The 13,775-nt window shown below is 32.5% G+C and overlaps 1 protein-coding gene across 1 annotated transcript in view; it reads left to right on the forward strand.

The window, feature by feature from the left end:
- LOC134688592 (structural maintenance of chromosomes protein 1A-like) overlaps positions 1-8,884 on the forward strand; it is a 30,863-nt gene extending 21,979 nt beyond the window's left edge. The window contains exons 21-27 of the mRNA XM_063549404.1: positions 33-230; positions 627-739; positions 1,782-1,950; positions 4,556-4,734; positions 5,353-5,422; positions 7,230-7,340; positions 8,322-8,884. Of these exons, the coding sequence (XP_063405474.1) occupies positions 33-230; positions 627-739; positions 1,782-1,950; positions 4,556-4,734; positions 5,353-5,422; positions 7,230-7,340; positions 8,322-8,420 (939 nt within the window). The 3' untranslated portion in view covers positions 8,421-8,884. The remainder of the gene's footprint in view (positions 1-32; positions 231-626; positions 740-1,781; positions 1,951-4,555; positions 4,735-5,352; positions 5,423-7,229; positions 7,341-8,321) is intronic.
- Positions 8,885-13,775: the final 4,891 nt, after the last annotated feature.

Genomic DNA, 13,775 nt, shown 5'->3' on the forward strand with positions numbered 1-13,775 from the left:
AAATTTCGCAAGGTCAATGGTTTATATTTCAGATTGATGATATAAAGTTACCTCTGTCAAAGGGTACAATGGATGATATCAGCAGAGAGGATGAACCATCTAGTGCTGTTGATCCCCCATCAGAAAGTACACCAGCTGACAGTATGAGCAGTCAAGGAGCTAAAACAATATATGCTAAAGAAGCACAGATTACTATTGATTATAGTTCAGTCGATGATGATTTGAAGGATGTAAGGTTTTGAAGAGAATAAAAATTTGAGGATAATATAATCATGCTTATTATATGAAGTTATCAATCATCAAAATCCAAGGAAACACAAATTTTCCAGTGTTTGTTATGTACAAAGAAACATCAAATTCCAAATACTCAATCAAATGATTTCTCTAAAACATTGGTAGTAGAAAGTCACAAAGGACGGACACAGTAATGAAAATGTTACAAAGAACAGCCATATTCATTTACTAGTGTTATAAAGAGATTGCAACAATAATGATCTATCTAAGTAAAAAAAGATTCCAAAATTATGTTTTTTAAATGAACATATGCCTATTATTCTTTACTGTATCTCAAATATTCTTTTACAAGTGGTCTTATAGTTAATGTGATTTAATATGAACTATTGCAGTTGGATAGTGCTGAAGAAATCAAGAAGACAATGACACAGTTAACAAAGAATGTGACAGACATGACGTCAACTTTACAGAGAATTAATGCTCCTAACATGAAAGCCATGGAAAAGTAGGTTATATTTTTACTATGAAATGGAAAGACCCACTTTTGATTCAAAATCTTTTGCAAACAGAAATAATTCCTAGGTAGATTAAATTTTGGTTCTTGTCTATATGAAGCAACTGTAACAAGTTATTTAACTGTATATGATCTGATTAAATTAATTAGATAGATAAAGCATGTTGATGTTGCATTCCTGCATTATGGAATGGCAGAAGTCGAATTTAAGCTTTTTTGTGTTATGACCAGCTGGACCAGTGAACCGTAAATCTACTGGTCCGGCACCAAATCTACTGGTCCTAAATAATGGCATTCATTCCACAAACACTAATATGAATAATAACATACCCTGTACAGTGAAATTTGTTTCGCAGGTATTTTTATGCCCCACCTACGATAGTAGAGGGGCATTATGTTTTCTGGTCTGTGCCTCCATTCGTTCGTCTGTGCGTCCGTTCGTCCCGCTTTATGTTAAAGTTTTTGGTCGAGGTAGTTTTTGATGAAGTTGAAGTCCAATCAATTTGAAACTTAGTACACATGTTCCCCATGATATGATCTTTCTAATTTTAATGCCAAATTATAGTTTTGACCCCAATTACGTGGTCCACTGAACATAGAAAATGATAGTGCGAAGTTCAGGTTAAAGTTTTTGGTCAAGGTAGTTTTTGATGAAGTTAAAGTTACATCAACTTGAGACTTAGTACACATGTTCCCTATGACATGATTTTTCTAATTTTAATTCCAATTTAAAGTTCTGACCCCAATTTTTACGGTCCACGGAACACAGAAAATATAGTGCTAGTGGGGCATCCGTGTACTATGGACACATTCTTGTTTGTTTGTTAATAAACTTAGATTGTGTTGCAATCAGTGATTTTTATCAACAATTTCTACTGGTCCATCGGACAACCAGCTAACAAAATCTACTGGTCTGACGTGAATTCTACTGGTCTCGGACCACCGGACCAGTGCTAATTTCATCCCCTGTGGAATGGTCTAGATTTTTTTTTACGATGACTCTTAGTTGATTATATATTTTTGTTGATTTAAGATTGGATGGTGTAAGAGAAAGATTTCAAGAGACCTCTGATGAATTTGAAAATGCCAGGAAAAGAGCCAAGAAAGCAAAGCAAGCATTTGAAAAAGTACGGAAAGAGAGATATGACAGATTTATGTCATGTTTTGAACATGTAGCCACAAGAATAGATGAAATTTACAAGGTAAGTTGCTGTAACATACTTAATAGCTTTTTAAAATGATAATAGGTATCAGCATGACCTATTGAGTTTCCATTATTTAAAGACAAGGTACAATGTAATTTTTATAAAGCCTTAATATATCTTCTGATTGTAATTTGTTCAAAAGGTGAATAAAATTGAGAATGGAAATCGGGAATGTGTCAAAGAGACAACAACCCGACCAAATAAAAAACAACAGCAGAAGGTCACCAACAGGTCTTCAATGTAGCGAGAAGTTCCTGCACCCAGAGGCGTCCTTCAGCTGGCCCCTAAACAAATATATACTAGTTGAGTCATAATGAACGCCATACTAATTTCCAAATTGTACACAAGAAACTAAAATTAAGATAATACTAGACTAACAAAGGCCAGAGGCTCCTGACTTGGGACAGGCGCAAAAATGCTGCGGGGTTAAACATGTTTGTGAGATCTCAACCCTCCCCCTATACCTCTAACCAATGTAGAAAAGTAAACGCATAACAATACGCACATTAAAATTCAGTTCAAGAGAAGTCTGAGTCTGATGTCAGAAGATGTAACCAAAGAAAATAAACAAAATGACAATAATACATAAATAACAACTTCTAGCAGTTAACTGACATGCCAGCTCCAGACTTCAATTAAACTGACTGAAAGATTATGATTTCGTCATATGAACATTAGGCACAATCCTTCCCGTTAGGCCACGGTTTTTTAATTTGTTGGTTTACGGATTTTCTACATGAAAAAGTCGGGTCGGTCGGTCGGAAAAAAAAGAAAAAAAAAGATCTTTCAAGACAGAAAACTGATATGCAAAATAAAAATATATTTCATCTTTCTAATAATATGTTTGTCATACTATTTTGTCATCGTTCTTGAATTTTAGTTTGATAAATATTATTGCTCAGCTGTAAACATTGCATGCCATTGTCTAATAATTTCCCGTAATTTCCCGTTAAAAAAAGGGGGGTACACGGACAAAGACGAAATTAAATCGTCATTGCACAAACAAGAAAAACAGATTCACGTCAGTTATTTGACTTAGCTTTTAATCAAAACTTGGTGAAAAATAATAAGCACGAAAACTGATGAAGAAAAAAAAAAGTAAAAACGTCGTACAAATGTTTCAACACACGTGGAAAAAACGTAATAGACTCGTCCACTGGAAAAACGAGAATATCAGATTAAATAATCTGTTGTCATGCATTCCCGTTTTTTATCCAAATGGGCGATATTTTTTTAATATTCATGACACAAGAAAATATCAAATGCTTTGTTAAAATTCAGTACTTTAACTTGATGTCTTGAACTTCCACCTTTCCACATTTGGACAAGTCTATTTCTATGAGAACATGCATCTTACGGACTGGTGACAAATAAGGGAAACGAACTTATTGTGTAATTGGTTTAAACACAGGTTTCGTTCCGCAAAATTATTTGCACAAACTACATTTCAAGGTCATTAATAATTGATTTGTCTATTTTTAGAAACGTAAACTGGAAGTTTCATTTTTTCACAATAGAAAGTGTCATCACTTCTGTTAGTGATTAATGCATTTCATTTCATAAAAAAAGGATATTTTAATTATTTTTCAGGGATAATGCATTTGTTAGGGTCGGTGAGAATAAAAAAAAACCTGAAAATTCGATTTTATTTTTATTCTCGAAATCGGAAAATTCGGGTCGGCGGATCCGTAAACCAACAAATTAAAAAATCCTGGCCTTAGGGGTTTAGTATCATACCATTATAACATATATGAGAAGAACAAGGGGTTTAGTATCATACCATTATAACATATATGAGAAGAACATAACCTGTGTCATGCCAACAACTGTTTTTAGAATAAATTTGTTTAGTTCCAATGCAAAGACCTTTTCAGTGACTCAATATTAACGCCAAAATATGCAATCTTTAATGACTTGACAACAGTATCGTATCGTAATTATATCCCTTCTTAATAAGTGTATTCAAAGGTTTTGTTAGTTTCTGAGGTGAATACTGACACCTCTGTGCTTTATAAAGAATATTTCCATAAAAAATTGGGTGTGAAATACCGGAACGTATAAGAAGTCTGCATGTTGAGCTATATTTACGAATGATGTCCTTATACCGATGATAAAATTTAGAAAATGTTTTGACTAGTTTGTCAAAAATTAAGAATGTTAATATTGATTTGTAACAAGAATTATCAATTAAGTTGATTGATCCAATCCACACAAAAAAACATTCTTATACAGATTAAAACAATGATAAACCAACAATATGAAATCAAACAGACCTAGAAAAAATCCAATTGCATGCTGTCGACATCAATTTATATTTATTTTGGTTTATATAAAATGTCTGCAGTCATTGGAGGTCATCTGAATGGTTAGTTAGATAATGTCTAGACTTAAATATTCACAAAATTTTGATACATATTATCAAGTCCATTCATTGTTAATTGTTAACATTGTAATTTTTGTAATTTGGATATACATTTTATAATGTTTTAAGTCAAATATGAGTATTTGAATCCTATCAGTGAACATGAATTTGACAGCTTATACATATTTAAAAACATTGTAATTATGGGAATATTAGTATTTTATTGGTTTTATGTTTTAGGCTTTATCAAGAAACCAGGGAGCTCAGGCTTTCCTAGGTCCAGAAAACCCAGAGGAGCCCTACTTAGATGGAGTTAACTATAATTGTGTGGCACCAGGAAAGAGATTTAGACCTATGGATAATTTGTCTGGAGGAGAGAAAACAGTGGCAGCTTTAGCTTTGTTATTTTCAATACACAGGTAAAATATTAAAATCTCAATTGATGTAAAGCACACTGACAGAATATTATCTACATAACTTTTGATTATTATACAACACTTAGAACAGTTGGGTTATACTGTTTTACCTCTTGTCTGTCTGTCCCATGAATATTTTTCGTCTCATCTTTTTCAGGAACTCCATTACCAGGATTTCTGATATTTTGTTTCAGGGTTTTTACATGTATGAGTCAGCTGTACCATATGATATGTGTTCAGATTCATCACTCAACAACTTCCTGTTTACCTTATACTTTTAGCGGACAGGGTCTCATTAGTGAGCAGAAGCTCTGATTCACTTTTTGATGAAAGTATATAACCAACAAAACGAAAATGCCACAGTTCCAATCCTTCCAAGTGTTATTCTTAAAAAAAGCTGAAGTGAATTTGAATTAATTATTGGTGAAATCAGCATAAGCAAATATATAAGATTCCTTAATTTGACATTTGGAATGACCAGACATATAAAAATCAATCAAGTATCAACTAATTTGATATTATTGTTGTTGTTATTGCAAATGAATTATTGTATATAAGAAATGAATGTTAATAAAACAATGTATGACAGTTATAAATTTTGTATTACACAATCTATTTCAGTTTCCAACCAGCTCCATTCTTTGTATTAGATGAGATAGATGCTGCTTTAGATAACACAAATATTGGCAAAGTAAGCTTTATTACTATCTTATCGTTTATTTATTATTTTGATTGTGTGTCATAACTAGTGTTGTCAAATCGTACACTTTTTCCTAACCGGTTACTCGGATAATCGTTCGACCGATTAACCGGTTAACTGGTAGTTTACGTTGGTGTTTGAAAGCCTTATCAATAGTACCCTACACATAGATATGTATAGGTTTTAATTTGACAACCTTTCATCCAAGTCAAAAATTTACGTGTATGATATGATTTCTGGCGCAATTTGACTTTTAATTTTCGAATACACCGTATCAACTATATATATAACGATTGTACCAACTTCAGATTGAAAAGTAAAAAAAAACTTCTTGATCTCGAGGAATATGAATATGTCTGAAACCGATTATTCTTTCATTTTCTCTTGCTGTCTCTGAAAATAATGTAGAGTGTCTCAATTAGAAATGATTAATTATTAAATAAAAGAAGATGTGGTACGATTACCAATGAGACAATTCCCAACAAGAGACCAAAATGACACAGAAATGAACAACTATAGGTCAACCTACGACCTGTTTCTTTACTTTGTTTGCTTGTCTCTTTAAGTCATGTTACTCATACTATCACGTATACATTGAGTACATTCACATTGGTTGCATTTCACAATTTTTGAGAAAGCATTTCGTTTAAAAAAAAGACTAAGCCTAGCACTACGGAGGTTATACATTTAGATGTATGTTTACACAATATTAGATCAAAAACGAAATAATGAAGTAATTAGTAAATTTCAATCACATCACTGATTTAGAGTTACTGTTAAAAAAACATGTATACTAATTATGTTTCTTTAAGATCCTGCTCGAGCTCTAATTAATTTTAAGCTTTTAGAATTAACAAAAGCATTCAATATACTGAACAATTGATCTGTCAAATTAATTACCACGACAACATATTTCAAATAAAACAACTATTTATTGATTTTAATACACATTAATATCAAATCTTTCAAAACTTTAAAAAAAAGTCCGGTTAACCGGTTAGCGTTTTTGGTATTCGGTATTCGGTCGTTCGACCGGTTAACTGGTTAACCGATTAATCGTTGACAACACTAGTCATAACAAAAATTTCCAATACATAGATAGTAATACAATCTACAGATCTGCTTTCCTAGTAGTTTTGATATTTGAGTGATATATGAATGTAAAACTATATGATATTAAAGAGAAATTAGTGTTTTTATATAGAAATGTGTAGATACATTTCATAAAATGATCTGACAATTTATTTCAATAATCAGAAAATAGCCCAAAACTGTCTATAATTACTAAATTTTGAAAAAAAGTTGTTTCCCAACATGACAGTTGTTAACTATATATTGTAGGCAATATTGCAATCACCTTGTTTGTTTGTCCACACTTTTCTCATAAGCTACTCATGTTTGGTTATCAGCTTGAAAGTGATACTTGTAACATGTATAACCATTTCAGATTTGTCACACACTTGCTGTTTCCCAATCCTTTTGATTTACAATACCAATACCAAATTATTTATTATAGTGACATATGTTTTATGTGGTTTACAATAGGGGATATGCTGAGCACACAAACAATTTCAATCCACCATTTTCTACATTTGAAAATGCCTGTACCAAATCAGGAATATGGAAGTTGTTGTCAATTTGTTTGATGTGTTTTGTCATCGATTTTGCATTTGAAATTGCATTTGATTAGGGACTTTCTGTTTTGAATTTTCCTTGGAGTTCAGTATTTTTGTGATTTTACTTTGTATTCATTTTGATATCATGGGTTGCTAATATTAATGATATTGTTTTAAATCAGGTTGCAGCTTACATCACAGAACAATCAAGAGCTTCCTTTCAGTGTATAGTCATTTCTCTGAAGGAAGAATTCTTTAACAGAGCAGATTCACTTATAGGAATTTATCCTGAGGTAAGCCATTCGTTTTACAGAAGGGTTAAACAAAGATACTAGAAGCATAGGCACTTGTTCTTATCTACAAATCATGAGTTTTTGTAATATATAAAAAAGCATATGAAAAAGAAGATGTGGTATGATTGCCAATGAGACAACTCTCCACAAGAGACCAAATGACACAGAAATTAACCTATAGGTCACTTTGCGCCCTTCAACAATGAGCAATACATGTTCATTTTGACAATACAGATAATTGAAAAGATCAAGTTGATTTCAGTGGTAATTATTTCAAGGACTCTTTTGCTAGGGAACATGTATTCAGAATGCCTTGATATTTGAATTATATACATGAAGGATTCTTTTTTTCTGGAATAGACAGGAAATCTGTTACCCTAGGAGATAGTTTTTCAAGGTTCAAGGTTGAGTATATAAGGATGTTGGGTTTTTTTGGACAGGGGAATGGAATAGAAAACAGTAATTGATTCGATGATTTAAAATTGACCAGAAAATATTTATTTTTATACCACTAACAAAATACTTTAGTTGTATTGTGCTTGTTTGGGTTCTGCTATTGCAGGAATAATAAAAAGAGCTATGTTCTTGACAGAAGAATACATTTCAATTCTTTTTGGATTTCCATGTTCAAATTTAAGTTTATGCCAACATTAACAGAAATGTTTCAAAACCATTACCAAAAGTATTTATGAAAAAGTATAGGCTAAGAGTCACTATGGTTAACTGCTGATTATTTTGAGATAGAGAAAATAAAAAGAAAAGAAAAGGAAAGCTTGAATTATATAAACATTTTTAATTACCATTTTAGGTCAAAGTACGACAAACATGGAGCATAGTTTATGCAATAATATATTTAAGAACTAAAGAACGTCTAGATTCTAGAATATGTATGTAGATATTGTTACACTTTTTAATGTCTTGGATATTAAGAAGTCTGGAAGCTTGCACAAAATGAATAATAAATTTAACTTTTGTTTTCAGCCTGGAGATTGTATTATCAGTAATGTGTTAACCTTAGATCTGACCACTTATCCTGAGAGACAAGAAGATACAGACAGTCCAAACAAACCACAACGGTGAAATCACATGAACACAACTGGATTTTAAAGTTCTAAAAACATGTATTAAATTAATTTTTTTCTTCAAAAGATATCTGAAAGAAGCAAGTTTTTGCTTTATTAAAGCTGTATATTTATAATTTAAATTGGAAATATATATTTTCTTGTATTGTAAAGCGCACTGTGCCTGTTTTCTTTTAATCTTGTAAATGAATTTCTCTGAAAAATTCTAAGGTTTTAATTTTAAATGCAAAGACTAGAATTGATAATTTCATAAAACTACTGCAATATTCATTGTTTATAATGTATGCCAACACCATAATGATCACAACTTTGTAAATAGTCCATAGATATATGTAATCATTGTATAAAAGTGTTAATAGTGTAGATTATGTTTTCATATGAAGGTCAACATGACTGAATCAAGAATCACATTCATTAGTTTTTGTTGTTACTACATTCTTGTCGATTAAAAAAAAAAACAATTCTAAATTGTTGTTATTATTTTTTTGTACGTTAAGAAGACTATCCCATGCCTGTTTCTTTTATGAGATGAATAGTCTGCCTGTCGCAAGTCAGAAGCCTCTGGGCCTCTAGTATTCTGTATATTTTTTAATTAAATATAAAAAAGAAGATGTGGTATGATATCCAACAAGACAACTATCCACAAAAGACCAAAAGGACATACATTGACAACTATAAAGTGACCGTACGGCCTTCAAGAATGAGCAAACCCCATACCGCATAGTCAGCTAATAAAGGCCACAATAAGACCATGTAAAACAATTCAAACGAGAAAACTAACAGCCTTATTTATGTAAAAAAAAATCATTCATTTGTTTCTCTGTTTATTGTAACACCCATTTTCACTGAACTAGAACACATTTTTGGTTCGGGGGAACCGGTGAATTGGCCTCCAGATGTGGCATTTCCTCACTGTGTTAAAGACTCATTGGTGGTATTTGACTGTTTTCTATGGTCTGGTTGTTGTCTATGAAACATTCCCCATTTCTATTTTCAATTTTTTTATCTTAAAGATTATTGTCAATTTATCACATTTTTGTCGAGTCTGCAACTTTTGTTGCAGAAAGCTCGACATAGGGATAGTGATCCGGCGGCGGTGTTAGCTAACTTATTAAAAGGTTTATATTTTAGAAGGTGAAAGACCTGGATGCTTCATACTTTGTATATAGATGCCTCATGTTACGAAGTTTCCATCAGTCACATGTCCAATGTCCTTGGCCTCATTTTCATGGTTCAGTGACCACTTGAAAAAAAAGTTCAGAATTTTTGTAATGTTGAATTCTCTCTTATTATAAGTAATAGGATAGCTATATTTTGTATTTGCGTAGCTTGCAAGGTTCTCATGCCCGTCAGACAGTTTTCACTTGACCTCGACCTCATTTAATGGATCAGTGAACACGTTTAAGTTTTGGTGGTCAACTCCATATCTCAGATACTATAAGCAATAGGGCTAGTATATTATGTGTATGGAAGGACTGTAAGGTGTACATGTCCAACTGGCAGGTGTCATCTGACCTTGACCTCATTTTCAAGGTTCAGTGGTTATATAGTTAAGTTTTTGTGTTTTTGTCTGTTTTTCTCATACTTTATGCAATAGGTCAACTATATTTGGTGTATGGAATGATGGTAAGATGTACAAGTCTAGCGGGTAGATGTCATCTGACCATGACCTCATTTTCATGGTTGAGTGGTCAAGTTAAGTTTTTGAGTTTTAGTCTTTTTATCTAATACTATATGCTATAGCTCAACTATATTTGGTGTATGGAAATATTTTATGATCTATATGCCAGTCGCATTGCTCAGTGTTAAGTTTTTGTGTTTTGGTCTGTTTTTCTCATACTTTATGCAATAGGTCAACTATATTTGGTGTATGGAATGATGGTAAGGTGTACAAGTCTAGCGGGTAGATGTCATCTGACCATGACCTCATTTTCATGGTTGAGTGGTCAAAGTTAAGTTTTTGAGTTTTAGTCTTTTTATCTAATACTATATGCTATAGCTCAACTATATTTGGTGTATGGAAATATTTTATGATCTATATGCCAGTCGCATTGCTCAGTGTTAAGTTTTTGTGTTTTGGTCTATTTTTCTTAAACCTATAAGTAAAAGGTCTACTTTATTTGTTGTATGTAAGCATTGTTAGCTGTACATGTCTGCCTGGCATGGGTTAGCTAACCGTGACCTCATTTTCATGGTTCATTGGTCTTTGTTTAGTTATCTTGGGCCGTGTTCACACCAAACGCCGTGTAGAGTTAACATGTTTACAATTCGTTTAGTGTAGTGTACACTGGTTTCACATTACATTTGTTCACATCTATACACCTTGTTTAGCTACCTGTACATAAGATTTGTTCCCACTTGTAAACAATATGTCATTTAAATGTTCATTACGTAGAACTGAATTCAAAATTTTTGGACAATTTTTCTAGCGGTAAGGGATCAACAATTTGTCTTCAAAAGAGGGTGGGGATGGAAATAATCTGATCCCCAATTTGATAAAAAAAAAAAATGGTCATACAGATGATAAAAAAAATATTCTGAATCAAGAGTTTCCCCAAACATTATAGTGTTAAATCTTGAAAAAAAAGTATTTGATCACCAGCATCGAAAAAAAAGGAATAAAAACGTACGTGCGAAAAAAAATCTAACTCAGATAAAAAAAATAACCCTTCCCTTTTTAAGTTAAGTGGTTGGTACTTTATGAAAGCCATTTTTATAATTTGCATAAGTTTGAATTTACTAGAGATGTCTCGATTGCACATTAGAAAACGTTAGCTGCAGCAGCGTGCTTGCAGCCGAGAAAATGGATTGAGATATTAGGGATCACTACATTTTTATCTTTTCTGTTCGTTTCAAATGGCATTTCCTCTCCAAGGAGTATTTGGTAAAGGAATAGGGTAACGTTTTTTTTTTTATCTATTTCAAGTGTTATTTAACGGATCTGAGATACAAGACAAACATAGCATTTACCTCACACTTTTTTTAGTCATTCATTTATGCGTGAATCGTTGTTTGAGTAAAGACCAGTGGCGAATATTTCTGTGTACGTCAAGTCGATTCGGGAAGACCTTTTCAAATGAATTAGGCAGCAACTATTAACTTCAATTAATAAGTTGAAGGGGGAGGAGGAGCGGAGGTAGGGGGCGTGGGCTATTGATTTTATTTAGGACCAATGTTGATGACTACTCGAAATCAATTTTAGCATTATATATAGTGGCAGCTGAGGGTGAAACAAACAAATTTTTTTTTCAGGGCAAAGAAACTGGAAACATGTTTTGTTTCCAAAACAAAATCCATAGCTAACCTCCCCACCCCCTTGCTTTTATGTTTTATACTCAACTATAATAGCCCCCCCCCCCCGAAAATCAATTGGTTGCTGCCTTATGGGTTCGGCAATGATGCTGCTTTGAGTCTTAATCAGGGGTTAATACAGTACGTTAAATTTTTTTAACAAAAAATAATCTGTAAAATTTAGACAACAATTTCTGTAAAGAACTATACTAATAATTATCAAAAATATCAATTTTACTCAAAAATAGTTTCATCCTTAAATATATACACGGTAAAACTAATGTCCTAAATGCCTAGTTTTGTGTACACTTAACCTACACAAGGCCTACATTGACTATCAACTGTGTGTAGATAAAACATGATTTAAACTACATGTAAACATTGAGTTTTATCAATGGGAACGCAATTGTGTTTAGTTTACGTGTGAGTTACACTAACACAACACCGAATTTAGGTCAATGTGAACACGGCCTTGGTTAATGTTAAGTTTATGTGACAGTTTTTAATAAAGCTTTATACTTAGGACTCTAAACATCATATCAATGATTAGTAAAGAAGGCGAGACATTTCAGTGTGTGCACTCTTGTTTATTGATAGTCCTTAAACAGCTATCACTTAACATGATCCAAGAAAATGAGGTCAAGGTCAGATAAACCAAACTGGAAATACATGTACATCATACAATCATTCCACACACCAAATGTGTCAAAAATAGTTTACCTTTTGTACATTGTATTTTAAATTGGAATTTGGAAACAGAAGCAACCACAGAAACATACAAAGAAGAAGCAGTCCATCACTGAAGATTAAGGTTCATCATAACCTTTTGGCTTATATGGCCTTATTTACACCCCAAATTTTACTCGAGTACAGACTAACCTATGCACCTGCAACAGTTTTAAGGGATGGCAGGAACTAGATATATAAATTTTAAATGCATTTTATGTTTTAGAAAATTATAAACTTTTCTAGATTTTGTCTTCCAGTTTTTTTCGTTCCTGCAGAAGGTGCAAAAATTAACTAAGTAGTGAAAACGATTGAGAAGCTCCTCTCATTTAATCAATGTTGTGAGTAGTATTGATTTAAATGGACAATGGATGGACAATAGACACCTGTAAACAAAAGGTGATTTAAACTGTGTAACTGAGTGGACCGTATCAAATAAAACTCGGGTGTTAGTTTATTTTGCTATCTTCTGCAGACTGAAAAAAAAATGGACATGAAAATCCAGTTGAGTTTTTAATTTTCTGAAACGTAGACTTCGTATAACTTTTATATATCTAGCTCCTGCCATGCCTTAAAACTTTTCTGGATGTACCAGTTTGTCGACTATCTTTCACTTTTAACTATACTAGATTCTTATTTTACTTTCACTTTCACATTCTATTTATATCTATAACGTCGTCATAACAACCTCTATTGTTCGGCGAACCACACAACCGCCAAATTTGTACTTCACTGTTTGATTTCATGTATAATATTGTCCTGAAGACGCCACGTGTCGACCACAATAAATTAATCACCATGCGGTAATTGATGGGTGTTGTTGTCTTTAATGTCGTTTAATTGTATTCTAAAATCAAACTTAACCATGATCAATGAACCATGAAAATGAGGTCAAGCTCATATGAACCCTGCCAGAGACATGTATCTTACAATCATTCCCTACACCAAATAAAGTAGACATTTTGCTTATAATATCTGAGAATGAGATATGGACTTTACCATGAAAACTAAACCTTGTTCACAGATTCATGTCAAGTGAAAACTGTCTGACAGACATGAAGACATTTTAAGGTGTGCACTTAAAGTTATCTTGTTACTTATTATAAGAGAGTTTATAAGTCACAGGGTCAACAAAAAAATTGTCACAGATGCATAACACCTATCTTTAAGGATATATGTCCAGAATCCTATATTATATTAGGGCACAACTTATTGCCATTCTAAAACTAATGGTTACTAGATAAGTCCAATAGAAGGACTATTCCCCTTCTGAAAACCATTTTTTGTTTGTTTCAAAGCTCACATAATCATATAATGTAATATCCTTTCTTTCCAA

The sequence above is a fragment of the Mytilus trossulus genome, chromosome 1 (assembly GCF_036588685.1).
Source record: "Mytilus trossulus isolate FHL-02 chromosome 1, PNRI_Mtr1.1.1.hap1, whole genome shotgun sequence".
In the NCBI taxonomy this organism is placed as follows: Eukaryota; Metazoa; Mollusca; class Bivalvia; order Mytilida; family Mytilidae; genus Mytilus; species Mytilus trossulus.